The sequence below is a fragment of the Phycodurus eques genome, chromosome 17, assembly GCF_024500275.1.
Source record: "Phycodurus eques isolate BA_2022a chromosome 17, UOR_Pequ_1.1, whole genome shotgun sequence".
In the NCBI taxonomy this organism is placed as follows: Eukaryota; Metazoa; Chordata; class Actinopteri; order Syngnathiformes; family Syngnathidae; genus Phycodurus; species Phycodurus eques.
The window spans coordinates 6,127,375-6,145,205 of record NC_084541.1 but is presented as its reverse complement, the minus strand read 5'-3'; the positions used below and the strand labels follow the sequence as shown (position 1 = coordinate 6,145,205).

The 17,831-nt window shown below is 43.6% G+C and overlaps 1 protein-coding gene across 3 annotated transcripts in view; it reads right to left on the bottom strand.

The window, feature by feature from the left end:
• robo4 (roundabout, axon guidance receptor, homolog 4 (Drosophila)) overlaps positions 1-17,831 on the bottom strand; it is a 63,066-nt gene that overhangs the window by 17,367 nt on the left and 27,868 nt on the right. For all 3 annotated transcript variants that reach the window (XM_061702512.1, XM_061702513.1, XM_061702514.1), the window contains 10 exons: positions 8,304-8,424; positions 8,036-8,174; positions 6,156-6,283; positions 4,225-4,337; positions 3,910-4,141; positions 3,698-3,819; positions 2,447-2,618; positions 2,124-2,321; positions 1,977-2,019; positions 1,781-1,893 (listed from right to left, as the gene is read on the bottom strand). In XM_061702512.1, the coding sequence (XP_061558496.1) occupies positions 1,781-1,893; positions 1,977-2,019; positions 2,124-2,321; positions 2,447-2,618; positions 3,698-3,819; positions 3,910-4,141; positions 4,225-4,337; positions 6,156-6,283; positions 8,036-8,174; positions 8,304-8,424 (1,381 nt within the window). The remainder of the gene's footprint in view (positions 1-1,780; positions 1,894-1,976; positions 2,020-2,123; positions 2,322-2,446; positions 2,619-3,697; positions 3,820-3,909; positions 4,142-4,224; positions 4,338-6,155; positions 6,284-8,035; positions 8,175-8,303; positions 8,425-17,831) is intronic.

The window sequence follows — 17,831 nt, the reverse complement described above, 5'->3', positions numbered from 1 at the left end:
CCAGTTTCCTCCCACATTCCCAAAACATGCATGAAAGGTTAACTGAATACTCTAAATTGTCCATAGGTGTGAATGTGAGCGCAAATTGTTGTTTGTTTATACAGTATGTGCCCTGCGATTGGCTGGCGACCAGTTCAGGGTGTACCCCCGCTCATGCTCTTTATGAATCATGGATTAAGACAACAGTGAAATCTGAGCATTTCCTGATCAGCTATCTGTGGATTACGGGACATTGAATCACATTTGAAACTGAATCATTTTCATTGGAATCTTTCAGCGCTGAAATTGAATGATGGTAATATGTTATTTTACAGTATTTAGTCATGTATTTATTTATTTATTTATTTATTTGACAGGGAAAATGCAGTCAGACATAATTACAACCTTGCAGCAGATGTGATGCATGTAGAGTTTACAGCGAGTGCTAATTCTCAACTCCAGTCCATGGTTAGGATAATAACATCCAATTCAATAATTCGTTAAATCAAGTCAAATCAAATGTAATTTGTATAGCACTTTTCATACATAAAACAACACAGCCCAAAGTCGTGAACAGAGATAAAAAGAGACAAACTCGCAAGAGGCATTAATCCAATATTGCATTATTGTGATATAAAACTCACACTCACTCTCCCTCCCACACGATATACACACTATTATAGTTATGTTACTAAAATTTTAAAACCAACTTTATAACAAAATAGACAATTGCATAGAGGATAGAAACACGAATAAAATTATACCTAGATTGTAAGAATCGGATAAGGATTAAGGATTTTATGTCGCATATTTACGCAAAAATGTACTTGTCCAAAAATCAATGTAAATCAATGGAAAATGTGGGACAGAAACCTTGATTCTTTGGTAGAAAAATGCTTAGATGTTTCTTATTAGTTGAGATGAAAATGTGATGTTTGAACAGGCCGTTTTCAGATTTTTCAATGGTGGCGTTCACTCGAGACATCTCCTTTTGTGGGCCAAACCGAGAGCAAGCGCATCATCAGAATTACCGTAATTTCTCATGTATAATGCGCATCCCCCCCCCCCCCCCAAAATTTTTTTTTGTCAAAAGTCAATAGTGCACATTATACATAGGTATAGGGGCAAATGAAAAGAAGAAAAAAAAAACGTTCACATTTTATAAATATATGCCGCCATCTAGTGGTTATGAAAAAGGTGTAGCCTTCCCTTTCATTCCTATATGACAGGGGTACGTATGACTGCATATATGTACAGTTGTGCTCATAAGTTTACATACCCTGGCAGAATTTGTGAAATATAGTTTTTATTTAAATATGACTGGTGACTGAACAACAACTATCATTAATTTATTTATGGTTATGTTTTGTTTAATGATAATGCTTTTCTGAAACGCTTGACTGTTTAATTTGAATATCATTAAAATAAAATGTTAATGTGTTTCGCCAGGTCCTTCATGTTTTCTTTAAAGAATTGTACCCATCTTACAAATTCTGCCTGGGTAATCAAACATATCAGCACAACTGTGTGTTTTCCAATTTACAAAATAAAAGTAGGGCTATGAATTTCAAAATAAGAGCAAGTGAATTAAAAAAAAGGATTAAGTGTTCAAACCAAGTGCTTAACTTCAGAATAATTGTTTTGAAAAAAAATCGAACAAAATACAGATAATACTTCATGTTTTGATCGTATGGGTAGAAGCAAAATCATGCATTGTAAAAATACATTATACATAGGTAGAAGGGTTTTTATTGGTTTAAAAGAATAATATTGAAGGACTTTGTATGTCGTCAGTACTCACTTGAGTTCCTCATCCCTGAAGGTTTGTGACCTTGAACCCACAAGTCTTGGTAATGTTTGTTAAAAGCAGGTCTGCAACTCCCAGAGACCCACGGAGAGTCTGGAGCTGTCATCCTGACGGAAAGGAATCACAAGTTTCAAGTTTCAAGCATTTCAGCATCCAGAAATATGACGACTCACACCTCACTGCTTCTTACCTGTGGTTAATGAAGATATCTTCACTGGCTCGTCTACGCAAACCTATGGAGAAAAATGACAACAATACAAAAAATTAGCCTCTTTGTCTAATTGGCGACATTTTAAGTTTTTAAGTCGTTAGTTTGAATTGTTTGTCAATTCCACACCTTTAGCCCCATCACGTCCTGGTATGAGGTGACCTATTTTGCTGTGGCGTCTTAAGAGGCAGACAGCTGCAACCATCAAAATGCACCACATGAGGGCACCAATACTGCCAATCAATACGGGGTCCTGGAGCAGCGTAAGCAAAGTAGACTGCTCCGGTCTGTGCCTTTCGGACTCAGAAGTAAATCTTATCTGTGGGTCTTTGAAACAAACAAAATGTATGACCTCACAAATAAAGTCAATTTTCCATGTGACGGTGAGACAGAATCGATTACAAACGGTGTTTGCATTGTCCTGAACATTGCTCAAATGTCCTTTAGCTTACTTATGACAAATCCATGAGGGTCACTTGGAACCCCTACTCCAGCACCGTTCACTGCTGCCAGGGTAATCCAGTAGCGTTTCCCTGGTTGAAGGGCAAAGATATGAAGCCAGTGCTGCTTGCTATCAACAGTCCAGTTTTGGTACTGCTGCTCATACGACTCCACACACCAAACCTGATTGAAGAGACAATTGCATTAGGTATGGGAAAGAGCATCATCTGGACCAGTCCACGAAAATCCAAATTTTGAATTATACTTATCAGTTTCTGCCCACCCCACACTGTGTCTCCTTTCCCACTCTTAGAACTAAAAACTCATGAAACTTTACCTTTTTGTTAAACATAATGTTAAAGCAAAGTGGTGTGTGGAAAGATGTGCTTGGATAGCACTGGCTCTCTCAGCACAGCTGACTCTTTCTGTGCAAATGCATAAATGTATTGATTCTCCAAGTGTGGTCCTGGTACCCTGGTGTCCTCTCTCTTTTGGTATGTGGAATAATCACTCATTAAATGTTTGAAACTGCATAATGTGACAGCGGCTTAACTGTTTTTAAAAATATTTTTTAAATCCAATACATTTGTGAAGTACAGTTCAGCTGTATTTAACTTTTAAGTATGATACTTGAGCATTTAATGTTTTACACCTGTTTGTTTTCAAACATTTATTTAGGTATCATTTTTATTTAACTTTTATGTGCAATATATTTTAATTGAATCATTATCCAAGTACAGTTTTTATTTCCCTCTATTTTAGCATCATGTTTTTTTTTTTGGTGGTACTTACTGTAAAATGTTTGAGCAATGCTACAGTAATGTATTGCACATTGGCCATGTCAAATTTGCAAAAGAAAAAGTATTACCATTTCGACACTTATAGACTTGACAATGTAACACAGTGTGCACTTGGAATAAATGGTAAACTGAACTAAACACAAAACAAGCTCAACAAAAACATACAGGCATTTACTGTTCTTGGCCAGATGCCGAACTTCCGCTGAAACAGAACTAAGTCTGGGAATAGCATCCATTAAACAATATGAACTGTATTCTGGGAAACAATTGTGGTCTACTTTACATGTACTGAAGTGATCCCTGAGTTGGCGCTGCTCAAAAGTGAAACAATGATGAAATGGTTCTGACGACTCATCACCTTTGCTTCTACACTTTGCCATCTAATTAAGAGATTCTCTGAAGGTGGTGCAAATGAAGTGTGGATAAGAAGAGAATAGATCAAAGCAATGAATTGAGCATTACCTGGTAACCTTGTATGATACCATTGTGAGTTTCAGATGGAGGAGGCTCCCAGTTGAGGTGGACGGAGTTATTGTGATCATGGTTAACTGTTATGGACACAGCCAGTGGGGCAGCACTGGGCACTGCTTAAAAAAAAGTTATTCATTAGCAACCATTGAATTGAATTCTAAATGATGAAAATACAACCATATAATGACCAAAATATTCCTCACCTGTCTCTGGGACTCTGAGGAGCCGTGTGTTACTCTCCCGGCCATACAAACTGCTGCCGTAGGGACGAACCTTAAACTCATACTTGAAGCCTCTCTTTAATGGACCAACCTGTGTCTGAAAGCTTGGCACTGTCACCTTTTTTGCGGCCCAGTCTGAGCTGGCAGGTAACAGGGAACGATAAAGAACCTCAAAGCCATCGAGGTAATGAGGTTGAATGGGTAAGGACTGGAGCTGAAAACACACCACTAAGTCAAAACACCTGACAAAGCAACATATTCTCTACATTGCTGGGAATTAGCATTTACATACTGTACCTTCCACTGTACTTGAGATATGTTGGATCCTGGGGCGATGATCGTGACATTTTCTAGAGCCAGTCGCAGGGCTGACAGTTCTATGTGGAGATCTTTCTGTTTAGTGCTGGATGCTACAGGAAATATAAACAACTTACTGCATTGTCAAATTTAAAATGTACAATACAGTGGTGCCTTGAGATACGAGTGACCCGACTTGAAAAGTTTTTCAAGATACGAAACGTCGTTCAGCCAATTATTTTGATGTGCGAGCAAATATCGAAGACACACCCTCTAAAACCGCACTTGCTGTTCGGATTGACAGTTACAAATTAATCAGAATCGAATTATTACTCCTTGTACTATTCCGAAATAAAAATAATTGAAGTCTTCCAAGTATTTGGCCCACGACTCACTATGTCCCGAGTTGTCAGCAGCGCACCGTCCCTACTATGCACAGTGCTAAAGTGCACTGACACACTTCAACCTGGTGCACTTTTAATATTTTCAGTGCTCATGCGCTTCACTTATGTGCATCCCTGGTTTTAAGTCCAGAGTAATATTGTTATTTAGTAGTAGCAATTAAGTTCTCATTGCAAAAATCCAACTTGCCTCGTCTCCCTTTGGAAACGTTTTTCTTTATAGTTTAAAAAAGGTTTAGTTCATAGGTGTCAAACTCAAGGCCCGGCGGCCAGATGCGGCCCAACACATCATTTTATGTGGCCTGCGAAAGCAAATCATGCTCGTCAACTTCTGTGATTTTTGCTCAGATCTGTACACAAATAACAAAATGGCATAATAATAAACAATAATGTTGAGATATTGCATTTTTCTGTTACCAAACCCTTCTTCTACAGTAACTTAAACAGTACTTGAACAAACTATTATCCTTGTCTTCTGATTTCAAAACTAGTTATCCTTCAATTTGTTGTGTAATGGTAATATGTTTTGGTGATGATTCAACATTTATATGGTTTCACTGTTCTAACGGCCCTCTGAGGGAAATCATAACTACAATGCGGCCCGAGACAAAAAAAAAAAGAGTTTGACACCCCTGGCTTGGTTTAACCAGGATGTCTCACCGGGTTGTGTGCCTGCCGGTGCGGTAAATCCTCATTGCCTTGGACCAGCTGCTTCCTTTCTAGCTAACCAGCTTGCCACCGAGCCACGAGCTAGCCATGGCAACCTCGGCAGGTGTGTTGGATAAACTCCCATTTTTCTGCCGCGGTCGCCGACCACCTCAGCAATGTCTCCTTTTTGGCTTTGGTTGTGATGCAGCCATGAATATCCATGCTTCTCCTTGGAGCTAGGCTACTCGACGCCCTCTTCTGAAGTGATTTCATTTTTTTTTTTTTGTTTAAACAAACTTTATGTGGAGGTCTCCGTGGAGCTACAATGCATACAAGTGCAAAAAATATGCAAAGTCGAAATAGCATCAATCATAAACAATGGCTGAAAATCATAACATTTATTTTTTAAGTTAATGTTTTGTGGCAGCATTGCAGCTCTTGTGAGAATAAAGTAAGTGGTATGTTAATCCTTGATTCGCTGAATCTGAAAAATCTGATTTGGTCACCACAGATTCGTGCATAGCCTTAGTTTCTATGTTACATATTTATTTGAGTTCCAAACGTTTTCTGCCGAGAGGCCTGAAATCAGGTCATTTGACTTTCTTGGGCTGATCTGTCACTGGCGAAGATGCCGCCTTCCATTTCCGCTCCCGAGCCAGTACCGTCAAAATAAAAAACACACAAAAGTGATCCTGTACTCAGTTTGGAGTTTTTTTTTATCTTTAAAAGTGGTTATTTCAACTCATCGAAATTTCTACATAGGTTTACCCAGAAAAGGTCAATTTCAACCTCCTAATTACAATAATACAATGCAGAAATAAGAATAAAGGTTTCATAAATGAAGAGAAGAACAAAAAAAAAATCATATTGTCGTAACTTTACCTTCAACGAGTAGCTGTGCAGTGGCAGTGACCATACCAACATCATTGACTGCAGTGCAGGTGTACTGGCCAGCATCTTGGGCTGTTACATAATGGATCTGGAGCGTCTGATCTGGGTTCATCAGATATCTGTACACAAATTTTACTTTTACCTCTCTGTTTTATTGATGAACCTTTATACTGTACATGTGAACTAAAATGTAAGTGTACACATTTACAGTACAGATAATTTATGCAAAGGTAAATAATAAAACAGTTACAGTTCATTATTCTTCAGTTAAAATAAAAGTCTGAATAGAATTTATGAAAATTAATTAATGAATCCTTATTTCCATCACACAATTTATAAAGTACAGTAAACACTCATTTATCACGGGGGGTTTGTCCCAGAAATCCCCTGTAATAAATGAAAACTGCACAATAATGACCAATTATTACCTAAATACATTTCTAAGTTTCAAAATGCTATATGAAATTCAATGCCAATATGTGATACTTTAGAGCGTTGCAGGTCATTTATTTGTCCACTTGAGATCACATCCACACACTCTACACAAGCTATTAAAGGCACATGTTCTGCTTGGGTGATGAGAATAACGGCCCATGCGGACATGGTGTGACTGGGAACAGGCGATTTCCTGCCTTAATCATTGGCACCGTTCCTCACACTGATGGTCTTGACAATGTAGTCAGCGAATAGTATAACAGGAACCCAGAATCCATTGGAGTGATGTTTTTAACTGCAGTACTGTAGTTTTGGAAAATCAAACTAAACTTTGCTCTTCACTTGCATTTGTTCCTGTTGCTATTGTTATGAATGTGTATTAGCTATTCGACAGACTAAGGTTGGTATATGAATATAAGACAAAGTTATGCAATAAGGCCACAAAATACGTCATGTATGATGGCCTTTCAGACTCAGCTGTTTTGTCCAACTTCAGAGAATTACAGTGGTTATAACAAGTCTAGTCGGGCGACATCCACTGGCGTTTAAGAGTTACTGCAAGCTGGGGACTATTGCCCACAGTTTCCACCGAATTTAAATGTCTTAAAAATTTTATGAACTTTGCACGAATGCTCCCAGTGTAAATCACAAGACAAAAGTCATGAATGACTGGTTTCCCACAGGTCTGCTGCCAAATCTGTTTATTAACTGAATAAATTGAATGTGTTTACCTAAGACAACCCGGACATATTAAATAATGGACTTTAAGTGTTATTAGCCACCAAATAAGGTTGAAACACTCATTGTATAGATTAAACATGGTGTGTGTGACAATGCAAAAGGTGGGAATTAATTTCTTATTTCACTGGTTTTAAACCACAAATAATTCTAGGGTGAAATTCAATACTAGAGGTGTGGTCTCTCTTTCCCGCTCTTGCCTTAGAGGGCATGTTTTTATCCCAAAAAACGATATACGCTACATCTGTCACTACCACTAATTAACCCCTTACAAATTTCAGATGTTCTCGTACCCTGTTCTTTACGTTTATTTTCTTGCTTTCTAGCAGTGTTTCTAGTAGTGAATATTGGCCAAAAAGTACTACCTTGGTTTCATTGGAACATCACACATTTTACCATGTGTTTGGGGGATTTTGTTATTGTCCAATGAAACCAAGGTTGAAGTATCACTTTTCCGGTATTTCCTCAAACTGGCATTTCAATTTAGAGGGTGCAATGTCATTAAAAAAAAAAAAAAAAAAAAGATTGATCACTACTTTTATCCCCTGAGTTTATCAAGAACATTTTAGTGAAGTGCCCATTCCTACCCTTTAAGTGCTTTCCAATTCTAGAGTTTTAGAGCTTGTGGTTTTGGTTTGAATAAAACAAGCACTATATTGTACTGTTTATTGTGCTGTGCAATTTGACTTCCAGAATACCTGCCATTGGGCAGTGGCCCCTGCTCTCTGCTCCAGACCACTGCGGGTGGAGGGTCACCTTTTGCCTGACAGTTGAACTGGGCAGACTCCCCCAGTCTCACTGAGACATTTTCTGGCTTCAGCACTAATACCGGTTTTGCTACAGTAAAAGAGAGGAAATGTGTTCTCAACATGGAATTACACTTACATTGTATTTAGAATGATGGTATCGCATTCAAAATTTTCTCTAGTTAAATGATCATTTGTTGGTATGATAATGTTGTCTAACCGAGCACAGTAAGTCGAGCTGCCCTGCTCTCTCGGACCCCCATAGTGTTGCTGGCCACACACACATAGGCACCAGAGTGGTTCTTCTCTGCAGGAGCGATGATAAGCTTTCCATTCAGTTCCTGTATAGCACACACAAAAACACACCCACACACCAACATTTCAGTGGATGAAGAAATCACACAAAAGTTGCATCATTTAACAAATGCACAAAATATAATATCAAATTATCAGTGTAGCTTGTATCACTATTTCTGTCTTTTTGGACAATACAGGAATTTAAATTACTGTATACCTGAGCATTAAAGCATGGATGTCCATAAAAAAACGCTACAGTGAGAAAGTTACATTTTTATTACACAATAATTCTTCTAAACAGTATTAAGCATAGTTTTATCATACAAACTACTTGAAACCAAAGCATTGACAAAATGTTTGACTCAACTACCAAAGGCCAAAGACCATAACATACATGTACATACACTGTATAACATTTACAAATAGTCAAAAAGGGGCAGAGAGACGCACTGGTCCTGGCACATCTTTTGCTGCTGCTAAGTACCTCTTTGTCATCTGATTGTGTGGCTATTTAGTTATGGTTTAATTCAATATTTGTATATTGTAGCATGTTGAAGACAACCAGGTATGGTTTTGTGGCAGCAAAGACTGGTCTTCTGTTGGGGCTTTTGTCGTTGCACACTATTGTAAATGCATTTACTTCTGATGTCTTCGGTGTATGGAGCAAGAGATAAATAATGATATAACTAGATTGGATATTTAAAATTTTTCGTGTCATTTCTGTGGCAAAGTATATGAACAAACTCTAATTGATTTGGTAATGTGGCACCGACAATATTTCCATTTTGTCTGTTATAAGGAACAAATACAGTTTTCATTTTGTATTTATTTATGATATAATGCACGTATTCTTGTTAAGTTACAGTTGTCCTGTCTGCTGTTCACTTTCTTTCTTTTTTTTGTCTCCACAGTCACCTTTGGAAGTGCTGTTGGGGGGAGCTTCCATGCAGCAACTGCAGGCAAATTGTTGCCAGCTGGCATTTAAACTCAAGTTTCAACAGAAAGAAGGTGACAAATCATTGCAGGATTGCTTGTTTTCTTGATTTCTTGCCAGTGTACTTTCGTTCTGTCTGGTAAATCAAGAGCTTCGCCTTTTGGCTTAGCTCCTTCTTTACCACAACGGACCGATACAAAGTCCGCATCACTGCAGACGCTGCACCGATCTGCCTGTCGATCTCCCGTTCCATTCTTCCCTCACTCGTGAACAAGACCCCAAGATACTTGAACTCCTCCACGTGGGGTAGGATCTCATCCCCGAACCAGAGAGGGCACGCCACCCTTTTCCGACTGAGGACCATGGTCTCAGATTTGGAGGTGTTGATTCTCATCCCAACTGCTTCACACTTGTCTGCGAACCGCTCCAGTGAGAATTGGAGATCACGGCTTGATGAAGCGAACAGAACCACATCATCTGCAACAAGCAGAGATGCAATTATGAGGCCACCAAACCGGACCCCCTCTACGCCTCGGCTGCGCCTGGAAATTCTGTCCATAAAAGTTATGAAGAGAATCGGTGACAAAGGGCAACGTTGGCGGAGTCCAACCCTCACCGGAAACGAGTCCGACTTACTGCCGGCAATGCGGACCAAGCTCTGACACCAGTCGTACAAGGCCCGAACAGCCCATATCAGGGGGTTCGGTACCCCTTACTCCCGAAGCACCCCCCACAGGACTCCCCGAGGGACACGGTCAAGTGCCTTCTCCAAGTCCACAAAACACATGTCGACCTGCTGGGCGAACTCCCATGCACCCTCGAGAATGGTGTAGAGCTGGTCCACTGTTCCTGTCATGTGTGTGTGTTCTGGGTTTTGTCTTCCCCCCTGTTTCACACACACCTGCTCCAGTGAGCATCTTCACCACCTGTGCCTCGTTCACCCTAATTAGCTATTGTATTTAACCTCGTGTCTCATTCTCTCTCGTTGCCAGTTCGTTGTACCTTGTCGTCGCGTTCCAGCATTCCTTGTTTCCACGTCACAGACTCAGAGTAAGACTTGACCCTGTTCCGATTATCGACCTTGCCTCTTTGCTCATGTTTTTGGATACTGTTGCCTTTCTTGGATTTCCTGCCTGTGTAACGATCTATTAAACCTCTCTTTTTGGAAACTGTCCATTTGTTTTGGAGTCATGCATTTTTGGGTCCTATCCTCTGTTCCGTTCATGACAGAACGAACTGGCCCCAGCAGACTCAGACCCGGTGCGCAAAGCCCTTCAAGCAGAGGGTCAACGCCTCTCGAAGCAGGATGAGGAGATTGCTGCCCTCCACCTTCATCTAGAGGGACTGTCAAGGCATCAGGACAATATGATGAGACAGGTGGCCTCGCAGTTTGAACTTCTTATGAAAATTATTCAAGAGAAGGAACCAGTTGGCACCACACCCAATACCGCCACGGTATTTCCTTGTGAAGTAGTCACCATGCAGCCACCTGCCACCTCCGCTGTTGTCTGCCCACAGCTTTCTCGACCGGAGAGGTTCTCTGGAAATTCTGGGAACATTAAGCCGTTCATCACGCAGTGCGAACTCCACTTTGAGCTGCAGGCAGCTGCCATCCCTTCCTCAGAAAATCGCTTTCGTCATTTCCCACCTGACTGGTCGTGCGGAGGCGTGGGCTACTGCTGAATGGAGCCGCAATTCCGCCGCGTGTCATTCATGGGCTTTTTTCGTAAAGAATATGGAGCAAATTTTTCAATTTTCCACTCCAGATCGTGAGGCAGCTCGCTCCATTGTCACCTTACAACAAGGCAAGCGCAGGGTGTCAGATTACGCGATTGAGTTTCGCATTCTAGAAGCTGAGAGTCATTGGAATAATCGGGCGCTACTCGATGCCTTTTTTCAAGGACTATCCCCCGCCGTCAAGGATCATTTAGTCCCGCTAGACCTGCCGACCGACTTGGACACTCTCATCGCTCTCGCCATAAAAATCGACAAGAGGCTTTTGGATCGCCCTGGTTCCGGTCTCAACCCATTTGCTAGCGTCCCCACAGATGAACCCATGCAACTGGGCAGGTTCCGTCTCTACCCTGAAGAACGTCAACGCCGGCTGAGGGAAGGGCGGTGCTTCTACTGCGGTCAGTTGGGTCATTCCGTGAGCAACTGTCACGTCAAAGTTGCCGGTGCCGGTAGCAAGGGCACGGGAGAGGTGAGTCTGAATTTCATGAAAGGAAGACCCTACAGGGGTTCTTCCTAAAGTGACACTATGCTGTCCTGATCAAGAAATTCATACACCTGTATTAATTGACTCTGGTTCTGACCCAAACTTACTCAACTCCATCCTCGCTAGACTGTATGCACCTTAGAACCTTTGAAATAAAACGCCACCGCAACACCTATGCTGCAGACGGCAGTTTTATGGGCAAGATCACTCACCGCACCCAAACACTCACATTGACATGTCCTGATTCTCACTCGGAACGCATTAGTTTTCATGTTTTTGACGCCATGAATCATGACCTTATCTTAGGGAACCCATGGTTGAAATTACATAACCCCCACATTGACTGGTCCTCTGGGCGGGTTATGTCATGGGGCAGCAATTGCGCCCAGAACTGTTTCAAGCCGCCATGTGATGTTCAGGGTCATGTTTCTAAGGACAATCCACAGACCCCATCTGGGGATCCTGATTTATCTCAAGTGCCCACCTGTTACCAGGATATTAATCCCTTCCACCCCACAGACGTTATGACTGTGCTGTTGACTTGCTGCCTGGAACCACACCCCCACGAGGGAGGTTGTTCTCTCTTTCAGGGCCGGAACACAAGGCCATGAAGGAGTACGTGGAAGAATCACTGGCAGCCGGGATCATTCGCCCATCATCATCCCCTGCCGGAGCAGGATTTTTCTTTGTGGACAAGAAAGACAAGGCCCTGCGACCCTGTATCGATTACCGGGGTCTCAACGAGATCACGGAAAAAACAGGTACCCTCTTCCTCTCATCTCCACCGCCTTTGAGTTCCTGGAGGGAGCCAAGATTTTCACCAAACTGGACTTAAGAAATGCATATCATCTAGTCAGGATAAGGGAGGGGGATGAATGGAAAACAGCATTCAACACACCAACGGGACATTATGAATATTTGGTAATGCCTTTTGGGCTTACTAACGCTCCAACTGTTTTCCAGAACCTTGTCAATGATGTCCTGCGTGACATGTTGAATGTTTATGTTTTTGTTTATTTGGATGACATTTTGATATTCTCCCCGGATGAGGAGACTCACATTATTCATGTCCGTTCTCTTTTGCAGCAGTTACTGCAGAATCAACTATATGTCAAGGCTGAGAAATGTGAGTTCCACAAGGCGTCCGTTTCTTTTCTGGGTTTCGTCCTGGCTCAAGGTGAAGTCAAAATGGACCCTTGCAAAGTCGATGCAGTTATTAATTGGCCTACTCCCACGTCACGCAAAGATGTACAAAGGTTCTTCGGGTTTGCAAACATCTACAGAAAATTCATCAGAAATTTCAGTTCTATAGCCTCTCCTTTGTATGATCTTACCTCGCCACACAAACCTTTTGTATGGAACCCGCTTTGTCAGGCAGCTTTTCAAAAACTTAAGCCGAGCTTTACCTCCGCTCCCATCCTTACTTTGCCAGATCTCAAACAGCAGTTTGTGGTAGAAGTCGATGCGTCTGATGCCGGAATAGGAGCAGTGCTCTCCCAGAAATCTCTCAAGGATGATAAATTACATCCTTGTGCTTTTCTCTCCAAAAAACTGACCCCAGCTGAGAAAAATTATGACATTGGTGACCGTGAACTGCTGGCAGTCAAGGTGGCTTTGATGGAGTGGAGACACTGGCTCGAGGGGGCACAGACTCTGTTTTTAGTATGGACAGATCACAAGAACCTTGAGTATATTAAAACTGCTAAAAGATTAAATGCGAGGCAGGCTAGATGGGCTCTGTTCTTCACTAGATTTAATTTCACGTTATCCTACCGACCTGGTTCTAAAAATGGTAAGCCAGATGCTTTGTCACGTATTTTCTCCGAAGAGAATTCTTTGTCCGACCCTAAGACTATTTTGCCTAAATCATGTTCCATTTCCGCTTTTGTTTGGGACATTGAAACTGCGGTTAAAGGGGCTCTGAAAAACAGTCCTAGCCCTGAAGATTGCCCTGAAAACAGGCTTTATGTGGTTCCGACCTTAAGGGGAAGAGTCATCCACTGGGCTCACACGAACCGAACTGTATGTCACCCAGGCATTGCCAAGACGCAATCAGTGGTCGAACAGCGCTTTTGGTGGCCTAATGTTAGGAGGGATGTTATCGATTACGTCAATGCTTGCCCAGGTATGTGCTGCTAACAAGCCCTCTCATCAACGTCCTCCTGGGGAGTTGCGACCCCTGCCAATACCACAACATCCTCGGTCAGACATTTCCGTAGACTTTGTGACAGGATTACCGTCCTCTAATGGCAATACCACCATTTCTTACAGTTGTTGACAGGTTCACTAAGATGGCACACTTCATTGCACTTCCAAAACTCCCCTCATTTAAGGACACTGCCGAGCTAATGATTAATCAGGTTTTCAAGTTCCATGGTTTCCCCAAGAATGTGGTGTCTGATAGGGGTCCCCAAATCATTTCGCAATTTTGGAAGGAGTTTTGCAATCTCATAGGTGCTACTGTCAGTCTATCATCTGGGTTTCATCCTGAAACCAACGGCCAAACCGAGACGCTGAACCAGGACCTGGAGACTGGGCTCCGATGTCTCGCTTCACAGGAGCCGCGATCCTGGTCTCAGAAACTGGTTTGGGTCGAATTCTCCCACAATTCCCTCCCCTCTGCATCCACTGGTCTATCGCCTTTTCACGTTGTGCATGGTTACCAACCATCTCTGTTTCCTGCCATAGCCCCAGAGTCCACAGTTCCAGCGGCATTAACCTTGGTGAAACGCTGCAGGAGGACCTGGGAGCGAGCCCGCCAGATGCTGCTGCGCCAGGGACGGTCCTACAAAGCCGCTGGTGACCGTCGGAGGATACCGGCCCCGAACTACTAAGTGGTTCAACGAGTTTGGCTCTCGACCAAACATATTCCACTCCGGGTGGAGTCCAAGAAGCTCGCTCCCAGGTTCGTTGGGCCCTACCCCATCACAAAGATCATCAACCCTGTCACCGTGAAGCTGAGGCTCCCAAGGTCGATGCGGGTCCACCCTGCTTTTCACGTCAGCCTACTCAAGCCAGCCCGGGAGTCCCCTCTGGTCCCTCCTCCCCCCCGGTTTGTGGATGGGAGCCCTGTCTTCTCTGTGAAGCGGCTGTTGTCGTCTCGTCGGAGGGGGAGGGGGTTTCAATATATGGTGGACTGGGAGGGCTATGGGCCTGAGGAACGTTCATGGGTACTGTCTGCGTTTATCATGGATGATTCGCTCATTCGGGACTTCCATGTTGCGCATCCAGGGGCCCCAGGGCCGGGTACTGTCATGTGTGTGTGTTCCGTGTTTTGTCTTCCCCCCTGTTACACACACACCTGCTCCTGTGAGCATCTTCACCACCTGTGCCTCGTTCACCCTCATTACCTGTTGTATTTAACCTCGTGTCTCATTCCCTCTCGTTGCCAGTTTGTTGTATCTTGTCGTTGCGTTCCAGCATTCCTTGTTTCCACGTCACAGACTCACAGTAAGACTTGACCCTGTTCCGATTATCGACCTTGCCTCTTTGCCTCATGTTTTTGGATACTGTTTTCTTTCTTGGATTGCCTGCCTGTGTACCGACCTATGGCCGTCTATTAAACCTCTCTTTTTGGAAACTGTCCATTTGTTTTGGAGTCGTGCATTTTTGGGTCCTATCCTCTGTTCCGTTCATGACAGTTCCACGGCTAGGACGAAAACCACACTGCTCCTCCTGAATCTGCAATTTGACTTCGCGACGGACCCTCCTCTCCAGCACCCTTGAATAGACCTTATGAGGGAGGCTGAGGAGTGTGATCCCCCTGTAGTTGGAACACACCCTCCGGTCCCCCTTCTTAAAAAGGGCGACCACCACCCCAGTCTGCAAATCCAGAGGCACTGTCCCCGATGTCCATGCAATGTTTCAGAGGCGTGTCAACCAGTACAGCCCCACAACATCCAGAGCCTTAAGGAACTCCGGGCGAATCTCATCCACCCTCGGGGCCTTTCCACCGAGGAGCTTTTTAACCACCTCGGTGACCTCAACCCCAGAGATAGGAGAGCCCGCCTCAGAGAACCCAGACTCTGCTTCCTGATGGGAAGGCGTGTAGGTGGAGTTGAGGAGGTCTTCGAAGTATTCTCCCCACCGACTCACAACGTCCCGAGTCGAGGTCAGCAGCGCCCCATCTCCACTATACTTTCCCCTCCTGAGACGCCGGATGGTGGACCAGAATTTCCTCGAAGCCGTCCGGAAGTCTTTTTCCATGGCTTCACCGAACTCCTCCCTTCACCGAGTTTTTGCTTCAGCGACCACCAAAAGCTGCATTCCGCTTGGCCAACCGGTACCCATCGGCTGTCTCAGGAATCCCACAGGCCAAAAAGGGCTGATAGGACATCTTCTTCAGCTTGAGGGCATCCCTCACCGTTGGTGTCCACCAACGGGTTCAGGGATTTCCGTCACGACAGGTACCGGCTCCGGTCGGCCGCGTCGGCAATAGAGGTGCGGAACATGGTCCACTCGGACTCAGTATCACCCGCCTCCCCCAAGACGTGGGTGAAGTTCTGCCGGAGGTGGGATTTGAAACTCCTTCTGACACGGGATTCTGCCAGACGTTCCCAGCAGACCCTCACAATACGTTTGGGTCTGCCAGGTTGGACCGGCATCTTCCCCCACCATCGGAGCCAATTCACTACCAGGTGGTGATCAGTTGACAGCTCCGCCCCTCTTTTCACCCGAGTGTCCAAGAAATGCGGCCGACCATGGCGGCCCTAGGGAGAGGGAAGAGGAGGACACCGGCCCGGGGCGCAGCAGCACGGCCCTCTACCCCCTACCAGGAGACCAGAACCCCCAGAATGGGGCCAGCGGGCACCTCCCCGGCATCCAGGGACAGAAAGCAGCCCCGGGACCGGCACCTCTAGGAGGGCAAGACAGAGACAACCAGACCCCAAAGGAGGAGGGGGAAACAGTCCCAGCATCTCCAGAGGCCCAGATGGCAGATCCAGTAGGATAGGGGTACAAGTGCATGCAAGTGAACATATGGTGTGCACAGGGCTCTACAATGAGAAAATATGATTTGGTCACATTCCATCACATTTACATTACACATTACATTACATTATGTGTCTGTATGACATTCTTTCCCAGGCAAACAAGAATCAAGTTTCAAGGTTCACCATTTTAATAAAAGGTGGCCAGCTTTTCTGAAAGTTTTCCATTTGCCAACTCTCAATAGTTCAATAAACCGGAGTGCCTGGAGAAAACCCACCTAGGCACAGGGAGAACATGCAAACTCCACAAAGGCAGGGCCGGGATTTGAACCCCGGTCCCCAAAACTGTGAGGCCGGCGGAAAGTTTTCAGACTGCCTTAAACATTTCACTCTTTGTTATATTGCAGCCATTTGTTAAAATAATTTAAGTTATTTTTTTCTTCATTAATATACACACAGCACCCCATATTGACAGAGGAAAAAATATAGTTGTTGACATTTTTGCTGATTTATTAAAAAAGAAAAATTTAAATATCACACAGCCATAAGTATTGAGACCCTTTGCTGTGTGTTAAATATATTGTAGAAGTTATCATTTATTTGCTAAGCTTGCATTAGTATTATGGACGATTTTGAGAAAGGAAGATGTCTCGCCTTCAAGAAAATTACTCAGCAGGAATCATCCGATAGAAGGGCGCCTTCACCAAGGACGTGGCCGGGGACATGGCAGGTGTTGGTCTCATGTCTTCACCTTGAAACCCTCCTCTTAGTGTGTTGTGTCTTGTAGCTTAGTATGTTATGTCTTGTAAATCAGAAACCTCCCTATTTCAAATAAATACAGGAGCGACGGGAGAGATTGTTTAGAGTGTGATGAGAGGCTGTAATCTGAACAATCTCTCATATGCCCTCCTCATGAGTAAAAGAAACCAGCGTCATCATTCCTTTTGTGCATTTTTATAGGTGTTGGGTGAGATAGATCCAACACTGTGACACTCAGATATTGAACTCGGGTGCTGTCCATTTCTTCTGATCATTCTTAAAATGGTTCTACACCTTCATTGGAGTCCAGCTGTGTTTGATTATACTGAATGGACTTGATTAGGAAAGCCTGTCTATATAAGACCTTACAGCTCACAGTGCATGTTAGAGCAAATGAGAATCATGAGGTCAAAGGAACTGCCTGAAGAGCTCCAAGACAGAATTGTGGCAAGGCACAGCTCTGGCCAAGGTTACAAAAAACTTTCTGCTGCACTTAAGGTTCCTAAGAGCCCAGTGGCCTCCATGATCCTGAAATAGAAGAAGTTTGGGACGATCAGAACCCTTCCTAGAGCTGGCCGTCCAGCCAAACTGAGCAATTGGGGGAGAAGAGCC